The 25,462-nt window shown below is 41.1% G+C and overlaps 1 protein-coding gene across 1 annotated transcript in view; it reads left to right on the top strand.

The window, feature by feature from the left end:
- Positions 1–25,462, top strand: part of ATP13A4 (ATPase 13A4) — a 116,209-nt gene that overhangs the window by 19,495 nt on the left and 71,252 nt on the right. Inside the window, exon 2 of the mRNA XM_015236588.3 lies at positions 16,329–16,502. Within this exon, the coding sequence (XP_015092074.2) occupies positions 16,329–16,502 (174 nt within the window). The remainder of the gene's footprint in view (positions 1–16,328; positions 16,503–25,462) is intronic.

Genomic DNA, 25,462 nt, shown 5'->3' with positions numbered 1-25,462 from the left:
ACTGAGCTGGAGATGCCCTGGTCCTCTGGTCCTACCTTCAGAAATTTGAGGTGATGGTTCAGGAATTTGCATTTTTAAAAAGTGTCCATGTGATTCTGATTCATATGGTTGGCAGTACCACATTTAGGTACACTGGTAAGATATTTACTTATGGCTTTGAAATAAGGGCTATGTGATGATCAAGCAAGGAATCATTTTCTCTCAAAAGGCAGAGAAACTAGTTGAGGGTAGAGCTGTTTCAACTGTTTCCAGTGCCTGGTTTAGATGGGAGATTCTAATTCTCTATTTCCTATCTATTTATTTAGCAAGAAAGAGTTTTTCCCTTAAGAAAAGTGATTGCTGTAAAGGTAAATCCATGCTGGTCACATGTAGGAAGGGATAGAATCAGTTAATACTTTTGGACCATGAGTATCCAGCCCTGCAGTCCCTCTTGACATGTCCCCCAGCAAATGCCTCTATGGCACCCATCTTTTCTCAGTCTTAGACAATAGCTAATCTATATCAATTGAACATGTGATGAGTCTCTACAATGTGGATGCTATGGATATAGATAAAGCTTGGTTCCTGTCTTCAAGGAACTAACACTTTAGTGGAAGAAGCAAACATTTTATTCAACTAACTCAAGTATAATTTCTACAAGGAACTAAAGTGATCTAAAGAAATACCTTTCCTTCCTTCCTTCCTTCCTTCCTTCCTTCCTTCCTTCCTTTATACCTTCCTTCCTTCCACCCTTCTTGAGTACTAACTATATATGAGTCCCTGTGCTAGGTATTAGGGCTAGAACAAAAAGTCCTAGGGCTGAATATCCAGTGGAGAATGCAGTTTAGTGCGCTGCTGTTATGACTGCAGTATATGCAAAGTGTTGTGAGAACACCAAGGAAGCTACAGCCAATTTCTGGATGACTTCAGTGAAAAAGTACCAACTGAAAATAATCTAGATGGACCAATAGGAGTTTACCAGCAAGCCCAGATAAGGTAAAGAACATTTTAAGTCAAGGAGGCACAATGTACCGAGGTACTGAGGTGTAAAGAAACAGAGCACATTCCATTCGGAGAACTAGATGTCGCTTGGCACAGTTGGTGAGCAGGGCGTGTGTGTGTGGTGGAGTGGGACAGGAAGAACAGAGAGGTGAGGCTGAAAAGATACTGTGGGGAAGGTTGGGAAGGGCTTTGCTGTCATTCTAAAGAAAGGGATTAAAGGGTTTTAAAATAGATGACCAACCATGCTGGCTTGCCTGGACCCTCTGGGCATTAGCACTGAAAACTCATATCCGAAGAAGGCCCTCAGTCCTAGACAAATTGGGATGGTTAGTCACTGTAGGAAGGAATTGAAAGCAGCTTTAGGAAGGTAACTCTGTAGCAGGGTGGGCAACAGTGGGGGCACAAATGGAACTGGAAACAGTGGCTTTCACTATGATTCTAGTGAGCGTAGACTGAACTAACAGGAGAGTAGTGTCAGGGATGGAACAGAAGAGACCATATTTGAGAAAAATATAGGAGACAATCCATAGCCTTTGAACCAGTTAAAGGAGGGGCAGAATGATGAAGGGAATTCCGAGATTTCTGAGTCATATAACTGGCTGTGTGGTGGTGGTGGTGTGGATTCAGAGAGAGAAGAGGGTGTGACTAATGAGTCTGGTTTTAAACTTGTGATTAATTGTGATTGAGGGAGCTTTGTAGAAGGATTTGACTTGAATAGTACTTTTAAAGATTACTATGATTTTTCCCCCTAGGAGAAAGAACAATGAGGTAGGGGCAGGCATTTGCAAAACAAAAACAAACAAAAACTCTGCTTGAATAAAGCATGTTAGTGGGTAAGACAGGGTATTACTAGGAATGGTGCTTAGATAAAGGACACACTCATTTTAAGTACAACTTTGCCTGATATGACTCTGATTAGACTGAGGGAAAAAAGAGGAGAGGTCTTGTTTTGCTATAAATATAGGATAAGGCAAGGCTATGCACCTGATACGTCATGGATGGCACTGAGGTGCTACAGGCCCATTACAGGGATTCTTATAGGAATGTTGAGATGGTGTCCCCTGCAGCTTTAAGTAGTGTCATCTACTCATCAGATCTGCACTGTGCAAATATTGTCATTTTTCTATGGATACTATTATATGAAAAAGATTTGGAAGCACTGTGCTAAGGAAATCCCTTCTTTGGTTTATAGTCAAGCTTAAATTGACATAAAATTGCACCTACATTTTTATTGGAATGCAAAATAACAAAACAAAAATTAAATTCTCTTTTTTCTTTCTGGCTCACAGACTTTATTCTTTCCCTAGCTTTACTGGGATATAATTACATATAACATTGTGTGAGTTTAAGAAGTACAGTGTGATTTATACATGCATTGTGAAATGGTTGCGTTCTTTATAAACAGAAGCTTTGGACTTCTTTTTTTGACCATTTCCTTGTGAGATAAATGTTATTATTTCTTAAAAAAACCCATTAAATAAAAGCAGCCGAAGACTAGGTCATTTGTTGGTTGTCTTTGTGTAACATCTGAAATCGTGGGAGGGTAGCTATTAGCATTTGAACTCTTGCAGAGGCACTGACCATTTCATAAGTCATTATCATGAAACAGGGTAAGAGCAACATTAAAAGAAACAGCAAAAGCAAGATGATAATCATATAAGAGTATGTGACATTCTGCCTTTCTTTTATTGTGAAATATGATATAATATCTATATAAAAGTGCATGAAATATTTTTGTGCAGCTTAATGGAGAACTATAAAGTGAACAATCACTAACTATCATCTAGGCTAAGAAATAGAATAATGCCAAGCCAGTTTGGAAAAACCAGTCATAGTGGATATTAGTGGGTCCATCGAAAAATTTGAATATAGTTTGGGTATAAGTTTAGATAAAAACACACTGAACCTGGAGAAATGGACGCCAGGGAGTGAAAAAGCAGATTATAAAAGAGCAAGCATTTACAGTATGGCTTCATTTTGATAAAAGAAACAACATACATGCAGTGAGTTGTTAACTGCGATAACCTCTGGGTTGTAGGAATATGAAGTTCTTACTTGTTTTTTTATCTATTTATGTATTTATTTTATAATATCATATTTTAAAAACTGAAGTATAGTTGATATACAGTGTTGTATGTTACAGGTATACAATATAGTGATTTCACAATTTTTAAAGGTTAGGGTATAGTTATTATAAAATGTTGGCTGTTTTCCCCATGCTGTGCAGTACATCCTTGTAGCTTATTTTATACCTGATAGTTTGTCCCTCTTAATGCCCCACCCCCATCTTGCCCCTCTCCCCACTGGTAACCACTAGTTCCTTCTCTACATCTGTGAGTCTGTTTCCTTTCTATTATATTCACTAGTTTGCTGTACTATTTTAGCTTCCACATGTAAGTGATGTCTTACAGTATTTGTCTTTCTCTGTCTGACTTACTTCACTTAGCGTAATGCCCTCCAAGTCCATCCATGCTGTACACCAGAAACTAATACAACATTTTAAATCAACTGTACTTCAATTAAAAAGCAAGCAAAAACAAAGCCCATTTAAAATATGGGCAGAAGAACTGAAGAGATGTTTTTCCAAAAGAGGAAATGCAGATGGCCAACAGGAGCATGAAAAGCTGTTCAACATCACTAATATCAGGGAAATGCAAATCAAAACTACAATGAGACAGCATCTCACATCTGTCAGAATGGCCATCATCAAAAAGAACACTCGTAACAAATGTTGGCAAGGATGTGGGGAAAAAGGAATCCTTGTACACTGTTGGTGGGAATGCAAATTGGTACAGCCACCATGGAAAACAATAAGGAGACTTCTCAAAAACCCAAAAATAGAACCACCACATGGCCCAGCAATTCCACTCCTGGGCATAAACCTGAGAAAAACAAGAACGTTAACTCAAAAAGATACATACACCCCTCTATTAACAGCAGCAGTATTTACAATTGCCAAGACACAGAAGCATCCTAAGTGCACATCAGTAGATGAATGGATAAAGATGTGCATATATATGCAATGAATTAGAACTCACCCACACAAAAAAAGGATATTTTGCTATTTACTGCCCTTCATTCACTTTCTTTTTGCATGAAGTTTTTAATTTGTATTTTCCTTTTTTGATCTTTAAAATTTGCATGTATTTCTTCTGTAACAATAAAAAGAAAACAAAACAGAACACCCTGCAATGATGTCATAACTATCTAGCCCAGCACTGAATGTCATGAATTACCCTTTATCAGTTGGGGGTGGCATCCCAGGGTATTTCAAAAAGGTAGATTCTCCCAAACAATTTTCCATTTTTATCGGGTCATTCATTTCCCCATCACCTGCCCTAATTTCATCATCTGCCACTTCAGTCCATTTGCTTGAGATTCCCCAGCAGAGTAAGAGGCCCCTTTTATTCTGTCAAAACCAGAATCATGCATCTTGGCTTGATGGTACCATCTTAACAGAACTGTGAGAAACCTTCCCCAAGGCGATGCTCAAGTCTGAGTATGAGTTATGGAAGTGAATCAGGTAGTCTTGTCACCCTTGGGAAATCCGATGCTTGGCTGATGAATATGACACAGTGGTCAGGAAGTCAGACGGTGGCCTGCCAGCTCCCATTCTCCGGACCAAGCACGGGGCTTTCCACAGGTGGCATGCTCCCTCTTCCAGAGGACTGTCTGATGGTCTCAAGCAGGTGGTCTGCACAGGACGATGGCGGCCATTTGCACAAATAGTGCAATAGAAACCACTCTCTATTTTTCCTTAAAAGACTATTGAAAACTTGAGTGAAGACCACGTGGGCAGGCATCTCCATGGAAGGGATTTATGACCTTAGATGTGCACCCATGAGGGGTCACATAGATGCATGCTGGCCACAGAGATGACATTTGTGAGGTTCCTGTTATTGTAAGAACTATAGGTATCAAAATTGAGAGGGACTCAAGAGATCATATAATTCATCTTCCTCTGTTAGTGATGGTGAAACTGAGGCCCAGAGAAGGGAAAGGGATTTTTTAATAGACTTTAGTTCAGACTAAGGCTCAGCCTTTCCCGTCTCCAAGACGATGCTTTTTCTCCCCTTACTTGCAAGACAGTGCTGCAACCTGTCTGTCGGCTACGACTCTCATTCTCAGTAAGTCTTAGCATTATTGCTATGGGTTCAAGGACTTGTGTGCCCACCAAGCAATGACCAAGCCTCCATAAGCAAAAGTAGAACTCAGTCATTTGAGAGTATTTAATAATAAATCGAAACCCATATAGTCATGGCCTAAGTCAGAGGATAGAACAGTGCTAGCATTCCAGATGTTTTCCTGGGGTCCCCTTAACTATAACCCATCTCTGTCACCTTCCCTCAGTGTAGAGGTAACCTCTTACCTGACTTCTATAATTATTATTTTCTTGCCTTAAAAATTTTTATTTCAACCACATATGCATTCCATAGCAATGTTTTGAAGTTTTTATAATTGAAATCAATCACATATTCTTTTGTGTTTTGTTCCTTACACTTATTTGTGAGATGTATTCCTATTATCGCATAAAATTAGAGTTGATTCGTTTTCAATGGCACCAGGATATATTATTGTAAGACTATACTAAAAAACAAAGTCAGTTTCATTGTGGGTGGGCTTTTGGATGGTTTCCAGTTTTGAGTTTTTCTTGAAAAGCAGAGAAGCTTTTCACGAGTGGAATTGCTGGATCACACCGTATGCATAAATTTCACCTTGCTATATAGTGCCAAACTGCGTTCCAAAGTGGTTTTAACAATTTGCCTCTCACCAGCAATGTTAAGAAAGGGCTCTTCCTTCCAAATCAGGGTGGTAACCATTGTTCTAGGCATGCTTTTACCCCACCTCCACTATATGGTAAACATTTCAAGCCATCTCAACAAGAGAGCTTGGTAATAAACATAGTGATTGTTGAAATGATTTTTATCTACACAAGTCGTTGTTTACACATCCACTTGGAATGGAAGACCAATATATTTACGTGGGTTTTGTGTTGTTTGGACAGATAGAAATGGAGTTGTTCTGGTTGGGAGGAAAGTGATTGTGTGTGTGCGTGCGTGAGGTGGGCGGCGGGGAGCTCAGAGTACCACCTTCCAGGCTTTAGCCCGGTGTCTGGCGCAGGGCGTAATTATTAGTAAGGTTGCCTGAAAATGAAACAGCCTTCCCCAGGAAGTAGAGTTGGCTTCATTGTAGGTGTGGGAGTTCCACGTTGTGAAAGAAATGCAGGATCGGATCATTGCAGATCCTGCTCTCTCTCAGAATTCTTATAGCGTATTTCGCTCTCCTTCATTTTCTAAAACTTGATGGTAAGTGGCAAACAGTAACACCTGAAGCTAAAGACAAATCATACCACTTGAGAATACAATTTATTGTCGATACATTTTCCATTGATCAAAGAGTCTGACTTTGGGAGGAGATCATGGCTTTTCCGGTCCTTTCTCTCTCTGTGTGCCCTCATTTGAGAGCTCTCCAAAGATCTCAGACCTGTTCTCTGAAAAATGGTGTTTGACTGGACATTTGCTCAGAGTCATCAGACGCTAACAGTCTGTAATCGCCATTTTTGGCTTCTCTAGTTAGCAGTCTAGTTGTATTCTACAACATTATCAGAGCCATTCGTTCACTCAGAAAATATCAGCGGGCCTATTATGTTCCAGGAACTGTTCTCTGTGCCAGGGATCCAGCAATGAACAAGACAGACCACATCTCTGTGCTCGTGAAACTTAGATTCTAGGAACAGCTCACACACACACACAAAATAAACAAATAAGAGAAGTATCAGACAGCGATAAGGGCTGATAGAGATTTTAAAAGGATGCTGTGAAGAGACTGACTGGATGGCTTCTTTAGCCTGTGTAGTCAGGGAAGCCGAGATCTGAGTGATAAGGAGGGACCAGCCATGTCAGGGCGTCCCTGAGGGCTTATCAGTTAACCTTGAGTCAAACTGCCCTCTAATAAGAACAACTTGTATTTTGAGTGGCGCTTTCATCCCTGCTGTCCCATTCCATTGTCAGTAACAGTTTTCTGAAGTAGGCATTATTATTATTATTATTATTTTTGAGGTGGGATAGTGATTTCTAGTTAAAATTAGTAAGTGACAGAAACAAATCTTGAACTCAGTGTTTGGTCTTTAAATGTAGCTTTTCCCCTATTCTGCCTGGTCTTGGCCCTTTCTTCAGTGGCGACTGCCCAGACAGGATGGGGTCCCCGACACTGATCTGTCTGAGCCCCACTTGTCTCACACTACTCAGACATCACCAGCAAGAGAGGTTGTAGTTCCAGCACTCCACGGGAACCTAGAAAACTCCTCTTGCCCAAGATGACCAGACCAGAAGATTAAGATGTTGCCTGCAGAAACCACTGTCTGGTTGCTGGGTGGAGTCCTTCCCGCCTATTTCCTCTCTCTCTCTCTGCAGTTCGAAGCTTGTGAAAACCTGTTTAAGGGGAACCTAAGAACTTGTCTGGGCGGTGCATCCATTAGCTGAAATGTGAACAATCAGCAAGAGTTCAAGCACTGTCCCTGGTGACACCTGCCAGCTGAGACTATCAGGGAGCTGGGGCGGGAGCGTCTTCATGAGAGGCTTCTTGGTAGAACGAGTTTCCACTGTTACCTACAAGCTGGGTGACTCTGGGGACTTTCCTTACCCACCTGGAAACTTACCTTTCTTATTCTCACTCACACGGTTGTTACCTTCTTTATCGGGTTGTGAGGATTAAAGCAGAATATGGAAAAATATATTCAGGTTGACTGGGACGTAATGAGAAGTTATTATTCACATGAACTGTTTTCATGATGTTCAGCTGAGTTTGGGTGGACAGTTAGCCACAGGGCAGGGTGTCACCACCCTGTCTGCCACTGATGGGTGGGACAGATTCCTTTTCTGCCAGACAACAGGTGTGACAAGGAGGAGTTTCCACAGCCCACTCTGGCAGCCTTCCGGGCTGAGAAAAGGTTGCCTTGATTAGGTCAAAGGAGCCCAGGCATTTCTGTTTTTCCTGTTTCCATAACCAGAATGCCGCCCAGCTGGTGACTTGGCCTGTAGACCGCAGCTTTAGGGGAGTCATGGGAAGTCCACTTGCTGACTGTAGAGGGGGAAGGATGTAGGTGCAGCTTTGAAGGGTTCAGCAGACTTTCTGGGTCAGTGACTAGCTGGAGTAGAGTACATGTCCTGGAATCCCAAAGTCCCACCAAAGGTGCATTATATGGCCTTAGAGTATGAGGTTGATTGTAACATCACAGTACATTGACCTGTATTTACCTTTTTTTTTTGAGTTGGCCAAAGATCAGAGGGAAATTTTATTTATTTAAAAATATTTTTTTATGGAAGTATAGTTGATTTGTAATGTTGTGTTAGTTTCAGGTGTACAGCAAAGTGATTCAGTTATACATACACATATATATTCCTTTCCAGATTCCTTTCCTTTATAGATTATTACAAGATATTGATTATAGTTCCCTGGGCTATACAGTAGGTCCTTATTGGTTATTTGTTTTATATATAGTAGTATGTTTATGTTAATCCCAAACTCCTAATTTATCCCTCCTCACTCTCTTTCCCCTTTGGTAACCATAATTTGTTTTTGGTTTGTAAATAAGTTTATTTGAATCATTCTTTTAGACTCCACATATAAGTGATATCATATATTTGTCTTTCTCTGTCTGACTTACTTCACTTAATATGATCATCTCTAAGTCCATCCACATTGTTGCAAATGGCATTATTTCATTCTTTTTTATGGCTGAGTAATATCTCATTGTGTGTATATATGTACATGTATATGCTACATCTTCTTTATCCATTCTTCTGTCGATGGGCATTTTGGCCTGCAATACCTTAAACTGACATTTTGTCCTTGAATACACTCCATGTTTCCAGACTTTGTACCTTTGATCACTTTCCTTCACTTGGAGTGCCCTTTCTCAACCTCTTCTTTCCTGACTCCTGAATTTCTAACAACTGTCTCCAAGTCCACCTCAAGTAACAATTCTCCTGGCAAGCTTTTCCTAATTATCATCTCAGTAGGATATCACCATCATTCTAAAGTGACAGCATGTTTCCCTCTGTGCTTTTCACATGACACTTCATATTTTCTTAATCATATTTTTTTCCTTTATTAGGTTTTTTTGGGAAGGGGTTAATTAGGTTTGTTTGTTTGTTTATTTATTTAATGGAGGTACTGGGGATTGAACCCAGGCCCTCTTGCATGCTAAGCACGTGCTCTACCACTGAGCTATACCCTCCCCACTTCAATCATAATTTTTAATCCATCACCTCTCCTCTCAGCCTCTTGAGGGTGGGAAATTTATCTCTGGCAGATCTACCTTACCCATGACTTTAGACACAGTAGGCAATTTGAATGGAACTGAAGCAAAGACACCTTGAAGACTTTATGCTGGGGACGCAGCACCTAGACATTTTGCTGAGGAGTTTCTTGGTCCTGGGCCTGACAGAGCCACCATGCTGTTTCCCAGAGCAGTTGCTTGGGGTAATGCTGTATGAGCAATCTAGGAATTACTGGCCAGAGAGGTGGCACTCCAAGGCTAGGAATGAGAGAGGAGTGAAATTGCAAAGCTGGGAATGAAATTAAGTGACAATCCAAGTGTCTATCACAGGACAGCAAATGACAGCCAGGCCACCAGACTTCCAAGGGTCCCCGTCGAGGCTTGAGGGGGACACCACTCAGTGGATGTCAACACTGTTAATGGAAAATGGACTCAGCTGTCAAGCAGTCACTGTTGGAGAGTATTTCTAACATATTTTAAAAATAGTTTCTTTGTAAAGCAATCTCCAAGACTGAGAAATTAGCACAGTTCACCCAAAGGTAATTGTGAACACACTCTGGGCCAGAGCAGGAGCCTGTGGGGCAGATGTCCAGATCAGTTTGTCCCTTTCAGCCCAGGCCCTTGGTTTGTCTCTGTTGAAGATGAGGAGTTTGGGAAACTCAGTCTTACCTTTAGCATCTTTCCAACTCCTGGAGAAAGACAATAAGGAGGAAGAAAAAGAAAAACACTTGTTCAAGAAACCTAGCCTTACAGATTAACTTCAGTGTAATTTAAATGATGAGACAGTTAACATTTCCTAATCGCCCACGGGGCAGTATCTGGGGGTTGCTGATGCTTCCTCTTTTTTCACCCCCACTACCTTGATTTAATTTATAGAGTCTCCAGAAACAGGCAAGGACTATGGGAACCAGACATCACCTGCTCATTTAAAGGGGCCACCTCTTACTAATTCCAGCTGATTCTTTCTTTCTTTTTCCCCCAGTACTTCAGGGGCTCACAATTAGATTGCCCATAATTTTTGGCTCATGTCATACTTGTTATTTGCCCATGCTGGATTCCATTAATTTAGTTAGTTGCTTAATTCCTTACAATAATGCATAACCCCACCAGTCAAACAGAAGCTAGAATTTTGACCATGACCTACATTTGACAACTTGGCCCCTCTTTCTCCACCTCAGCCCAATAGAAGTAACTGTTTGTCCTGTACCACATGTTCATCACTCCCTTCCTTTCCATTCTATGCAGTTTTCTTTTATCTAAGTGTATCCTAAAAATAATCTTTACCTTTTAATTGTTTTTAACTTTATAAAAAGATTATCATGCCTTTGCTATCCTGTACATTGGTTGTTCTCACTTACTGTTATATTACTAAGTTATCCCGGCTGTCGGGTGCTGCTGGGAGTTGATTCTTTTGAAGTGCTGTACCAGAGCCTGTGGTGGGAACGCACCACGCCACGCCACATCATCTTCTCTCACTGCGTGGTGTTGGGTTAGTTCCTGGGCTCCTTTTACATGTTTCCTGGAGACCTCCAGTTGATTCTTGTGGTACAAGAGTGTGGGTTTAGTAGAGTCACAATTTTTGATTTATTCATTTATTTTTATTGAAGTATAGTCAGTTTACAATGCTGTGTCAATTTCTGATGTATAGCGTAATGTTTCAGTCATATATATATGTATACATACATATATTCATTTTCATATTCTTTTTCTTTATAGGTTACTAACAAGATACTGAATATAGTTCCCTGTGCTATACCAAATAAACTTACTGTTTATTTTATATATAGTAGTTAGTATCTGCAAATCTCAAACTCCCAATTTACCCCTGATTTATTTTTTTAAATGGTAGCATTTTTATGTGAAGATAACTCGGGGACCAATTTGAAGTTTTTAAGAAATACCAGGCCAACAGGAAACCTGTCTGCAGGCCATTCTTTTTGAGCCTACAGTTTAAGATTTTTGGATTAGGTCATCCATGTTGAGAATTACTCACCTGCATCTAGAAGTTAAATTAACTTAGAGGCCACTTAGGAAATCATTCTTTGGCATGAAAGAGTGGCAAAAAAGAAAAGGACTGAGGCAAAAATTCGAATCAAATTTGTGGTTAAGATCAGCAGTGAGGTCAACTGCTTTCCTTTAGCTTCATTTGTGGCGGTTGTGTGGAAATTGCAGCAAAACAGTCTCTTCACGCACCAGATTTGGAAATAAGGGGAAAGAGATTATCTTTAGGGAGGTAAACTTTTAAAAAATGAATCATTTACATTTTCAAATATTTAATGAAGCCAGTCGAGAAAAGCAAAATCGCCTTAAAGAGACTAAATGGCTCCCGGGCCAACAGGATTTGACAGTAATTGATTGAATATATTGAAAGAAGGCGTGTCAGTCAGGGAATTAGAGAAGATTCCAGAGCCCAATTTAAGCCTTGTGTTTACATGAGCTCCCCTGGCAGGACAATCACAGCTGTGGAGATGGTGCTATTGGGACGATTACAAACTCTTAATATCTGCACATGTATTTATCAGGTCAGTGTGACAGGTGCATACATCTCCCTCTCTCATGATGTTCCAACCTCTGAGCCCTGGCTAACTTGAGTCTTCCCTGTTCTGCTGGCAGCCTCTGGGACTAGAAGACTTAGAGCCGTTCTCAGGACTTGGTGGGTCCCCAGGTGATGATACCACCGGATGGAGCTTCTTGGAGTCAGCCACTGCTCCGCTCTTGTTGTCCCTCTCTGGCACCCCACCCCCCGCCCCACATTTCCATAAGCCCAGGTCTTCACGCTTCCTCCGTTCACTAAGTACTTACCTACTGCCAGGCCCCAAGGTCACGTTCTTAGTGTAAACTCTGAAAAATCAGCCTGGATGTAGCCTTATGAACCCTCTAAGACAGGGTCTTTTCTAGACTATGGGAACCCCCTGAATCTCTACGAAGAACTTTAGGTATGTGTGTTCCTGGGGAGAAAATCTGTAGACTCTTAGGGGGTTCTTTTGGCTAAGGTGGCTTAGACCGTTGCTTGGAGGAGCAAAATTTGACTTCTTGAGCATGGAGGTTCTGCAGGGAGAAGGCCTGTACACCTGGAAGCCAGACTTTAAGCCCTTAGGGATGCAAAGGCTGTAGATGCCCAGGGACAGAGGGAGGAGGAGGATGTGTGGGTCAGCGGGGGCTAAAGAAAGGGACAGCATGCTATTCGGTAATGCACGTAGACTGCCAAGGGGGTAATATTCTTTGGACGTTTTCCCAACTTTTTTTTTTTTTTCTGATTGATTTCTTTTTATGGGAGGAAGGAGTAGGTGGAGGGCTAGGTAGCAGGGACCATTCCCTCAAGCATTTTCAGGGACATGGAAGGCACCCCGTAATGCAGGAAGGAAATTGCTATGGGGTAATACAAAAAACAGCACTGTACTAATTTTTGCAATTTTAAATCCAGTAGCTATTAATAGTCCCTGCAATGCAGTTAACTCCAAGTCGTACAGTTCAACTCACTCCGACAAGCAATAATTGAATGCTCTTTGTCCACATTATTTCAGCTTTCCTATTGAAAAGTTCGATAGGTTATGGGCCATGAGCTACTAACTGGTGGTGTCATATCCACAGATTGAAAGCAGGTAAGCTTTTAGAGTAACACTGTGGTATCATTAGGGGGTGTTTCCCTGGCTTGCCTGGAGTACTTCTGGTCTACCTGCACTGTTTTGGTGTTATTGCTAATGGCACCTCATTCAGATGACAATTTATTTGGTCGCTCCTCTATATAACTCTTTTATTGCTCTAACCTTATTTAATTTTTGTTTGTTTATTTGTTTCTTGAGCTTCCTATTAAACTAACGAGCTTCGTGAGGCTGGAAACATTTTCTCATTCATCTCTGTGTCTAGCACAAGGATACGATTTGGTGGACACTTAAAAAAAAAACATTTCTTAAATTGAACTGAAACTAAAAACAGAATAAAGAAGAGCCTTAGAGTAGAAACGGTTAGCTCACATTATCTTCCATGTGCTGTCAAGATCTGGACTGGAGGCCCAGTTCTGAGTTAATCTGAGCCTTGTGCCTTGGGAAACTTATTTAATCTTTTGCAACGAAATGTAAGTGTGTGTAAAGTGCTTAGTGAAAAGCTTTTAAGTGCTCAGTCAATGTTAGGTTCTGTCTTTGTTTCCAAATCATTAGTTGCTAATAATAACTATTACTAAAATAACTTGAAATTCCAGCTTTCTTAGCTGGAAATGGAAGGTAATAATTCCTGCTTTATTTTGATAATGAACATGAAGACACTTTGGAAACTACAGAGAGCTCTAATTGCATAGCCTGTAAAAGAAGGCATGGTAACAGGGAGATTGGTGCTCATAGAACCAGCATAACTCTGGCAAATTATATGGGGGCTCAGTTGAATGGCAAGATAAAGAAGCTTTTAAATATTTTTAAAAGATGATTTTTTAAAATGGGGCCAGGTGGAGAGGGCGGGTAGAAGGTGATCTGTTCCAAAGTGTAGGAACATGATAAAAGCACATGGGAATAGATGGTGGGATGGACTTGGGACAGATCTGGAATTGAGGATTGGGACCATACTCCATCTGGGTCTGACAAAGCACTGCTTCCGGCATGATGAGGGGACAGAACCATTCCAGCCTTGGCATCTGGGGAGCAACAGCTTGAGTATGCATGTCAGGATCGACATGCTACTTTGCAAAATCAGTCAAGAGCTTGTATTTCTGAGGTGAGGTGAGCATTTTATCAAAGGCACGCCAGATGTGGCCGAGACCTGAGAAAAACGTTCAGCACCTGCGTGCACTGCTAATAAGAGGAAGTAACCTCCTGATTACATGTGAAAGCAGCTTTCAGCCCAGAAGCACAGAAACTTTTCTGATAAGATATCTTCATCAAATGAGAAAGAGAAGTTGGTGGTTTTAAAGTTACATGTTTCAGATCCTTTATCCTAACAGGCAATTCTAACAAAAGTAGAACTGTTGACACTAGGAATTCTTAGATCTAAATGCCGATAAACCCAAGGGTCGCATTTCAGGTCTATGTTCAGGAAATGGTGAAACAGTGGGAGCAGCAGCAGTGGTAGTAAATGCTTATGTAGTATTTTCGTATAGTAACTCATTTAAATGTCACAGCAGTCCTGTGAAGTGGGTGCTATCGCCACCACCCACATTTTATGGGTGACAAACTGAGGAATAAAGAGGTTAACTAACTTGTTCAAGGTCACACCCAGTAAGGGGTAGACTAGGCTTTGAACTCTAACAGTCTTGTGCTAACAGAATGTGCTTTTCCCCCAGGCACTCTCCTTCCTGTCAGTTGCAGTCATTATAACCAATTTAAACTTCACCTACAGCTTATTGGGGCAGAGCCGTGGAACTCTGGCCATACACTTCAGGGCTGGTTTTCCATTCTGTCCCAGGCTTCACTTGGAAAGAAGAAGTTTGTCCAGATTATAAATTTGTTAGAGGTCAGACTCTTATCTTCTTCATATTTGTATCCTCCAGGGTTTCCTGACCCCTCATAGCAGCTGCTCGGTAAGCATGAGTTGAAATAAATCAAATCGTCTCTATGGCTTCCCCCCATCCCCCGATGTAACATTCTTTTTGTTACTGAACAAGAGAGGAGGGTGGGAATGCATAGCTCTACCCCAAACCTCCAAAGACAAGTTAGGATTTAGTTGTTCATCTTCGTGTGGTCAAATACTTTCACCAAATCCTTACTCCAAACTCAAGACCTGGTTCTAGTACCTCCTGCCCACGGTGCTGCTGATCCCAGCCAAGGGAATCATTCATTGCTGCTGCTGCCTCATTCTTCTGTCACATGGCTCATGGGCACCTCTGTGAAGGCTGTGGAGCAAGTGCAAGACTTGGAGGCTGACGGATCTAGGTTTGAACCTTGGCAGCAGAACTTGCCAGCTGTGTGGCCTTGGACATGTCATTACATTCAGACTTTCTGAGCTCAGCCTCATCATTTATGAAGTGAAGGTAACATTATCCTACTCAGGGGATGCTTGAGAGACTTAAACAAGATAAGGATGGGGAGGGATAAATTGGGGGTTGGGATTAACAGACATTCTCTCTCTCTCTATATATAAAATAGCTAAACAACAAGGACCTACTGTATTGCTCAGGGAACTATATTTCTTGTAACAACATATATATATATTTCTTGTAACAACATATAACGGAAAAGAATCTGAAAATAAAAAATAAACATGCACATATGTATATAACTGAATCACTTTGCTGTACACTTGAAACTAACATTACAAATCCACTATCCTTCAATTAAAAAAAAAGAGGAAATAGTAAAAATACAAAAACAAAAAAGCCCCAAACCCCCAAGATAATGTATCATGTAGTATAGGTTTGGCATCAGAGCAGCCACATGCTAAAATTGTAGAAGCTGAATTTCCCAGTTAGATTCCAACTTCTTGGAGGCCTGGGATCGTGTATTACACTTTGCCCGGAGTCTTTCTCCCCACTTTTGTAACTAAGCAGGACCATGTGGGGCCTTCCCGGGACAGACCCCTCCCCCATAACCTCCGCTGTAGCTCCTCTCTGAAGTACCCACATAGTAATATCTCATGTATATTTCCTGATATTTCAGATGCTTAAAAACACCACCAAATGAGAGAAAATGAACTACTTAATGATCGGGAGCGCGTGGCCCCAGACCTTCTGGCGCCTAGGGGTTGAGTGTTGACCGCCCTGTTACCTCAGCGTCCACCAATCAGAGAATTGTGCACGAGCTGATCACGTACCCTCAACCCCGCCTCCTTTAAAAGCCTATGCTTTGCGGAAACTTTTCGGGGAGTTCAGGATTTTCTTGGGCATAAGCCTCCTTGTCCTCCTTCCTCAGCTCTGTGATACACCTTTCTCTGCTCCAAAATTGGATGTTTCAGTTTGTTTGGCCTCATGGTGCGGCGGGCACATGAACTTGCATTCGGTAACCCTTTTTCCACCCCTCATTCTGTCCTCCTTTCACCCTCCTCCACTTTTTCATTCTCTGCCCTCCAGTTTTATCACCCAAATTCCAGTTTGTTCCTTTGTTGTTTATTGTGCTTATTCGGGATCATTTTGGTTCTGTCCCAGGAGATATTTGGCTACCGGACTCAAAGCTGCCGGAAAACCCTCTGCCTCGCTGGCTCCATTTTCTCCTTCGGGATTCTCCCCTTGGTGTTTTACTGGAGACCCGCTTGGCACGTGTGGGCAAACTGCATCCCGTGTTCCTTGCAAGAAGCAGATGTCGTGCTGCTGAGGACAACAGTAAGTGTGTCCCTGGTCTTGTACCTTGCGGCCTTTTCCCGCCGACGTCTTGTAATGGGATGGCTGTGGGGAGAGGGGCGCAGGGCAGGCGGCAGCTGGAGGTTCCAGCCTTTGGTTCTGCCACAGCCTTTCATTTATTTACCAAGAGTTGAATAACTTGTGTATGATGGGATTTCATGAAGAAGACCTATGTCACAGGGTAGTCCTTTTAAAACTGTGATTTTAGTGAATATTGGAGTAGGGAATAATCATGTTATTGGCTACAAGTAATAGGTAGTGTGAAGGAAAGTCAGGCTCCAGGCAGTAACATTCACAATCATTTTTGCCTTGCATCCTGACATATCCATGCTTATCCCAGCCCTCCTCCAGTGGAGCATCCCTGGGGGAAGGGAGGAAGGAGAAGGGGGAGGAGATGGGAAGCAACCTCCCCAACCCGGCAGAGGATACAGTCTTCCACAGCTCCTTGAGGGAGCCACGGTTCTTGGTAAGGGTGTGTTACATCCTGCAGACGTGCTAGGGTAAAAATGCAGCCATCTTGTCCCCGAGGTCATTGCCCTTTTCTGCTAATACCAGGTCCTGGTGTCAGGTGAGAGTCCCTATATTCTCTTCGACACTGACACTCATCACACTTAGGCGATGAGCACTGTTCTTGCTGGACTGTCAGCTCCACAAGAGAAGGGGCCATTTCCAACTTGCTAATTGCTGCATCCCTAGATGCTGCACGGGGTACAGATTCCATAAATACGTGGCGGTTGACAGGCTAAAGTAGATATTCCTCTTGATAAGAGTCAAAGTACAGTCTCACAGAGGACCTATTTCTGTCTGTCTTTTACTGAGTGGGTCTCCCAATGCATCAGCCCAAAAGACCCAGAACGACAGCCCAATTCTAGATAAATCAAACTCTACTGGGCTGTTAGCTTTTTTTTTATGTACAACAACCTCTCTAAACATTTTCTTTATTGCAGCAGAAGGAGAGGACAGCAACTAGTCTAATAACTGATGAAAAAACAAAAGTTCCACAATTCAATCTAATGGAGTTGGGGCTAGACCCCAGGGAAACTAGGACTGGGATGAGGTTTGTCTTTGTGAACTTGGCTTCCCTGGGGTCAGCCCCACCCCTTATTTCTGGATCTTGGTCACTTCAAGAACCACCTATTCTATGCCTCAGCTTAGCTGACATATGAACCATGACACAGGTGACAGCTGAAGCAGTTCCTCCCAAGTTCAACTATAATTTAACTCGAGATTCTTGGAGAATAAAGTTCAAGACCTTAAGAAGGCTAGATTCTAGTGGAGTAAGAGTAAGTCATACTGATGAAGTTAGGCTGCCTCAAGCCATAGTTCATGAAGGCTCAGGGAATCTGCATGAGAGAAGAGTGCCTGGTGCTCACCAAGGAAGACTTCGTCCTTTGATGGGGAGGAAATGGGGCCTGGAGAGGGGACACAACTTACCCACACTCCTTGGTGAGAGAAGACCTAACCAGGACTAAGTTGCATTTATCCCAGCTCCTAGTTCAAGGCTATTTCCCATGCAACTGCACTGAGACCAGTAGTTTCCAAACTTCCACAGGCATCGGAATCATCCAGAAGGTTTCTTAACGTAGATTGCTGGGCCCCATCCCCAGAGTTTCTAATTCTTTAGATTTGGATTGGGCCTCAAGAATTTGCATTTTAAGCCAGTTCTGAAGTGATGCTAATGCTTCTGATAAGGGACCCTACCTTGTGCAACATTGCCATAGGTAGTCCTCACTCCCATTTATGAGCTCATTTGGTCCTTGGGAGACAAATAGAGGCCTGGACATTTGCTATATGGCTCAGCCAATATATATTTATATAATTTCAAGGAGAATGATTCATATTTAGTGAAGTGTTGTAAGTGGTCCTCTTACACACAGCCTGAGTGTCTTGCTGGAACAGGGGTAGAGAGAGATTTGTTTTCTGGGGCTCAGGGTGGAAACATAAAAACAAATGGAAAACCACATCTTTGGGATCCTTTCATAGATCAACCCCCTCCATGTGAACTTAAGGACCTATGAGATTCTTAATTTTGGGCATGAAAGGAGGATTTGGAAAATACTCTACCCTGCAGTTACTTCCATTTCTTCCAACTAGTTCTCAGAGGGCAATGCTTTTGCTTCAACAGAAACAACCTCAGAAACAGAAAAGCTTTCTGCCTTTCAGAATGTGCCCCCAGACTCTTCTGATGGGAGAACACCTGGTCGGCGGAGCTGTAAGCTCTGAGGTTGCTAGCAAGGTCAAGGCACAGACAGAAATAAGAGGAAATGAGGAAGGAAATGGCAAGGAAGGGAGCAAAACGAAGACAATGGAGAAGGAAGTAGGGAAAAGGAAAATGAAGAGGAAGGAAAGAGAAAGAAAGAAAGAAGTAGTAAGATACAAGCTACTATGTGTAAAATACATAAGCAAGTGTATATTGTACGGCACAGGGAATTATAGCCACTATTTTGTAATAACTTTCGATGGAATATGACTGTAGAAATACTAAATCACTATGCTGTACACTTGAGACTAATATAATACTGTAAATCAACTGTACTTCAATTAAAAAAACCTTAAAATTTATAAAGAAAAAAGAAAGATCTGGCAAGAGTGAAAGAAGTAAAAAGTGCCATCCAACAGGGAAATGGTGCATTTTGGGTTTTGGAATCCAAAGTTTTGAACTTCTAGAACTTCTAGTCTTAGCACCTTAGATGTGTGACGTTCTTTTTTTTTTTTTTTTTTTTTTGCAGGGGGAGGTAATTAAGTTTCTTTACTTAAATTTCTTTTCTACTGGAGGTACTGGGGATTGAACCCTGCACCTTGGGCATGCTAGGCACCACTTATTCTACCACTGAGCTGTATCGCCCCCCCCCCTTAGCTTTTTACTTAAACTTGCAGGACCTCAGGGTCTCTATTTACAAAACAGGTCTAGTAAAAGGCACTTGTCCTTTCTTGGTTTGGTGTGAGGATGAAGCGAGATCACATATGTAACAGCCATTCACAAACTGTAAAATGCAATATCAAAGACCATTTTGATTGTGTGTGTATGTGTGTGTTTGTGTGTCTGTGTTGTTGCTCAAGCAGCTCCACATGCTTGCTGTATAAAAGGGCTTTGCTATGGACCAGAAACACCGATGTCTAATGGCCCTACTCATCTGGATGCTGCATCCTTCCCTCACTAGCCAGGAGCCCTGGCATTTCCTTCCAGGACAGGAGACATGGGGAAGGCGTCCTGTAGCTAGGAATCCCCAGCCGTCATCCGTGTTCAGTCAGGTCACCTCTCTTAGTTGCATGGGGTCAGCTTTGCAACTGGACCAATATATATTGGAAGGATTCAAACAGGCATAAGTGCCTTAGGGGGCTGCGTTCCATTCTCCCCGCTCTTTCTTTGCCCTTCTCCCTTTCATTGCTCTCTACAAATAATCAGAGCTATTGAAATCAGCTTCCATCTTGCCGTTTTCGTCTTTAATTTTTAATTACTTGCTCTTGGGCGTCAGTTTAAATGGATTTGCTATGCCAGAGACTCTCCAAATAAATGAGGTGCTAAATTAGTCTTTATGTAATTAGACAAGAACTCAATTATTTCAAACACTTTTACTCAGAGAGCCTTAGATTAAAATAAGCTTTGGGCACCAATAGTTTAAAAGTCTGCTGTTAGGTTGTTTGCATTAAAATGACACCTGAAGAAAGACATTATCTGAATTATAATAGCTGGACAGTAAAGATTTCCCAGGAAGGAAGACTGGGTGACTCATACCTGAAAATGTGTTGTATCTGTTTTTCATGTTATTAAAAAATCAGTACTTGGTATTTATCATCAATCTCACGCTAGTAAGATTACAGATCATTATCACAGATACTGATTGGGTAATCATTTCTTAACACTAAAAAAAATAGTAATGTGATATACTGACTCGAAGTCTTTAGCACCCAGTTTATTTTCTGCTCCCCTTTTCTTATTAAGGACCTCTAAGAATGAGATTTTTCCAAAAGATAAGAGTAATTACATTTTTATTTTATAATGTAAAAAATGGCATTTTATTTATTATTCATCTACTTCTGAATTTTAACCAATATCTGGAGGATGCCACATTGCTATGCGAATAACATGATTTACATTCATTGGCCTCTTTGAATTCAGATGCTCTTGATGATTTCCGTAGTTTTCATCTTTATCATAATTACAAATACATTTTTCCCTTCACTGTCATTGTATGTCCCGTGTTGCCAGAGGCTCCCGAAGTGCAGAGGAGAACTTTGTGATGATGGGCTATTAGGCCTGCCTCCGGGCATTTCATTTCAATGCTTTAACGGGGAATGTTTTCCCTTGTTGCACCTAAAGATGTCGTGCTACGGGCTGTAGTTTGAACACTTAGAAATCTGGCAAACCGGCCATGCGCATGGCATGCAGAGTCCACCAGCCCACCAAGATGCTCATCAGCCACCAGTGTCTGTGTTTATGTTTCCTGGATTCCTGCTTCCACTCCTCCCTCCTCCTCTGCAACCTGGTCTCTCCAAGCCCAGGCTCCCCACATCACATCATTTTCTAAGGGAACCAGATACTTTGTTTTGTGTATGTTTTTACTCATAAAATTTCTTCTGATATTTCCTATCTCCTTCCTTCATTCGTTCCCTTATTTATTCATTCAGTAAGTATTTATTGAGCATCAATTATGTACCAAACATTGCGATAAGCACCGGGAATACAGTTATGAACAGCTATGGAAATCCCTCTTCTCACAGAGTGACATTCTGGAGAGGAGTCAACTCACACACACACACCCCCTCTACACAGTAAACATACGAAGTAGATGTTCTATCTCTACTTATTAAAACCTATTCATTCCTCAGCCATATACCACCTTCTCCATTAAATCTTTGTTGATCCGTTCTCTGCCCTAATTCCAGAGGGAATTAATCACCTGTTCATTCTCTTTTAGCTCTGTATTTTTAACTCTGACTGCTGTAATGCTTTCTGCAGTCTGCCTTACATTAAAATGCCATTCATTTTACATCTTATAAAATGGCATCTCATTGATTATATTATTTGATTCCCATAACAACCCTGGGAAATGGCATGCTCATTTTTATTTTACAGATGAGGATACAGAGAGGACAAGTGAATTTGCAACCATCTAAGTGTCAGCCAGGATTTTGTCCTCCCTTCCTTTCTCCCTCTTTCCCTTCTTCCTTCCTTCATAAATTTGATGAGCCCAGGTTGTATGCCAGCCACACCGCTAGCTTGTGGGTAGGGAAGTGGGGGGAGTATGACTGTTAGGAAAATCTGGGTTCTTGACGTCATGAAGTTCATCAGATCTCTACACAAATAAATGCAAACCTCTGACTGTCGTAAGTGGTACTTAGGAAAGGTTCATGGTTATTGTAGGATTACAGACAAGGGATTTGACTAAGTCAAGAAAACCAGGAAAGGCTTTTCTGAGCATCAGAGGATGATAAAGAATTAGAAGGTGATGGTGGCTGGTGGGGAGGAGCACATGGGGAATGGTCCAGGTAAAGGAGGTGGCATGGACAAAGAACTTGAACTTGTCTCTGACTCTCTAAGTTCAGGGTTTTCCTCTAGTATGTTACATACCTTTTTATAGCCTTTTCTTTTATTAGACTGTAAGCTTTTTGGAGATAGTGGTCATGGCTTTTTATTTCCCATAGCACCTAGCACATGGCCATAGCAGGTACTCAATATTTATTTAATTTAATTTAGTAAATGAACTGACTCTTTCATAAATGGTCTTGCGATTTCCACCAACACTTCATCACAAAGACACTAAAGTGAAAGCCATGGCTGAGAAAGTAAGAGAAGATGCCGCCATTATGTTTCTTTTAGGTACTCCTTTCCTCTTCTGAATACCATTCCCCCTTCCTCCATGTAAAACCATTTTTTGTTAAGCGTTCAGTTAGAAATCCCTGAAACTCTGTAGGCTGGGCTCTCAGAGATGATTTTTTGTTAAGACAAATCATTTTGAGGACATTATCTATAACACAGGGCTATTTATATTGAGATTTATAGTTTGCAAAGGATTTGCATGTATGTTGCCTCATTTGGTCCTCACTGGTAGAGATTACTTTTCACCCATTTTACATAGGAGACATAAAGAAGTTAAAGAAATGACCTACAGAATGGGAGAAATATTTGCAAATGATGGGATGGATAAGGGAATAATTTCCAAAGTATACAAACACTTTAATACCCCCCAAAAAGCAACCTAAGTAAAAAAAAATGGGCAGAAGACCGAAATAGACATCTCTCCAAAGAAGACATGCAAATGGCCAACAAGCACATGAAAAGATGCTCAACATCACTAACTGTTAGAGAACTACAAATCAAAACTACAATGAGATGTCACCTCATGCCAGTCAGACTGGCCATCATTAAAAGTCTGCAAACAATAAATGCTGCAGAGGATGTAGAGAAAAAGGAACCCTTCTACGCTGTTGGTGGGAATGTAAATTGGTGCAGACAATATGGGGGTTCCTTAAAAAACTAAAAATAGACTTACCTTATGATCCAGCAATCCCACTTCTGGGCTTGCACCCAGAGAAAAATATAATTCAAAAAGACCCATGCACCCCAATGTCCACAGCAGCACTATTTACAATAGCCAAGACATGGAAACAACCTAAATGTCCATCAACAGATGACTGGATAAAGAAGATGTGGTATATACGATGGAATAGTATGCAACTATAAAAAAGAATAAAGTAATGCCATTTGCAGCAACATGGATGGTCCTGGAGATCATCATTCTAAGTGAAGTAAGCCAGAAAGAAAAAGAAAATTTCCAGATGATATCACTTATATGTGGAATCTAAAAAAAAAGAGGGGCACAAATAAACTTATCTGCAAAACATAGATAGACTCACAGACATAGAGAACAAACTTATGATTACCAGAGGGTAAAGGGGGTGGGAAGAGATAAATTGGGAATTTGAAAATTGCACCTCTTGGGGAGTGATGGAAATGTTGTCTATCTTGATTGCGGTGGTGGTTTCATGGATGTATGCATCTATCAAATTTCATCAAATTGTACATCTGAAATATGTGTAGTTTACTGTATCACAATAAAAATGTTAAAAAAAATGCTCATGAATCCAGAGCTGTAAGCAGTGAAAACAAAATTTATGCTGAGTTGTTCAGGATTTCTTCTTTTTACATAAAAATATGGATATTGTGTTTGCTTTGTCATATAACTTTCCTGCTTTGGTCACCCCTCCCCCACTTCCTTTTTGGAGGATGTGGTTCAACATACCCTGTGACAACCGAAAATAATGCAAAAGGCTACAGATAAGAGTTTATTTGGGGTCTTAAGAACAGCAATTTGGGAGACATATACAGGTAACCCTGAAAGAGTGTTCTGGGGACGAGAAAGTGTCAGGGGCTTATAAAGACAAAAAAGCACAAGGTTGTTAAAAGTTGCCTGGAGAGAATTGCGATTGACTCTAACACAGGTCAGAAAATATTTGTCCTTAAAAATCAGTCATTTTAGGGTAGGGGTCCAATAAATGGATAGATTGACATGATTTGTCTTAGGGTAAGGTTCTGAGAAATATCTTGAGTCTCTGGCAGGTGTTGTGGATGACTTCATCAAGTCAAAAGTTCAGATTCTATCTAGGCTAAGAGGTGCATGTCACAGTTCCTTAATGGCCTCCTGACTCCATTTAAGAGAGCTCTCTTAGCAATATTGAGTCCAGTTTGATTTTTCTTTCAAATTTCTCCCTTAGAAAGCATTGATGTTCAACCATTTAGTTTTTTGGCATTGGTCTCAACTCCCTTGGCACTAGGAAGGCTTATTCCCAGAAAGCCATGTCTCACAGAGGAGAGAGAGAGAGACGTGGTCGTGTGGGAGGTGTGTGCTTTTAGAGAGTTTATGACCACCTTTGAGCAATAAAGAGATATCTAGGAAGTGTGTCTTAGGCAGCATTCAAAACAAGAGAAATTCACAGCTCTTCAATCATCTCCAGATGTTGAGCTGTCATTTTTCCTGTGAGGGGTGTCATAATATAGCAGTGAGAGACACAAAGTATGAACAGCTTAACAACAAGAAAGAGAGAACAAACTAGAAAAATAATTAGCATAGCTAGTTGCAATCTGGATTGCAATAAACCACCAAGTCCAGAGGGGAGCCAGCTGAAGGTTTCTAGATGTTGGAGCTGAAGCCTGTTCTGCAGTTTGACATGCCTCTGTGAGGTCATTGGGTGTTTAGGTAAATGGCAATTTTAGTTCTCAGTGATTCCAAGTTAAAAGAATGGAAGAAAAACCAGAAACATTAGTTTGGAGAGTCATACCAGATACTGGAGAAATCTGGACGAATTCAGGATCTAGTCTAGTTTACAGGTAATTGCCCAAACCTCAAAGACAATTAACAGCACTCGAACTGAATGTACCAAAGATGTATTATTGAAACCTAATTTTTCTCTCTAAAATCATTCTCATTTATATAGCCAAATTAAGACTAATTTGCTTGCAACATAAATCTGTTTTCAATATATATGGCCTGATTATTTACATGAGTGAAAAAAAATAGCAACTGATCATATAGGCTCTTTTAAATCTGCTTTGCTGGAACTTTTCATAAGGAATCTCAGATTGAAATTTTAAAAGGCCTCTCCAGGCCAGGACCTTCAAAACCTACAAATTTGGGTAAATTCTTCTCTGCTTGAGATCCTCAAAATATCTTGAGGTTCCTGCACCTGCCAGGAACTGACGTTCTTTACTTACCTGGTAATGTTTCTGTGGAACTCTGTAAGCATGATACTAGGCAGCTATTTCCAAGAGTCTTTATTGGCTCCATAAAGTCAATCTTAGTGCCTTACAGCTGTCTGGTCATATCTGAGTCAATCTATGTCTCTGTCGAACAGGACATTCCAGTCAAAGCCTTGGTTATATAACCAATGTTTTCAATTGTGTCCTGTTAAAAGGAGAACAGATTCTTTTTGAATTTATGCAA

This window comes from Vicugna pacos, chromosome 1, assembly GCF_048564905.1.
Source record: "Vicugna pacos chromosome 1, VicPac4, whole genome shotgun sequence".
NCBI classification, from domain to species: Eukaryota; Metazoa; Chordata; class Mammalia; order Artiodactyla; family Camelidae; genus Vicugna; species Vicugna pacos.
This window is presented reverse-complemented; position numbering and strand designations above follow the sequence as displayed.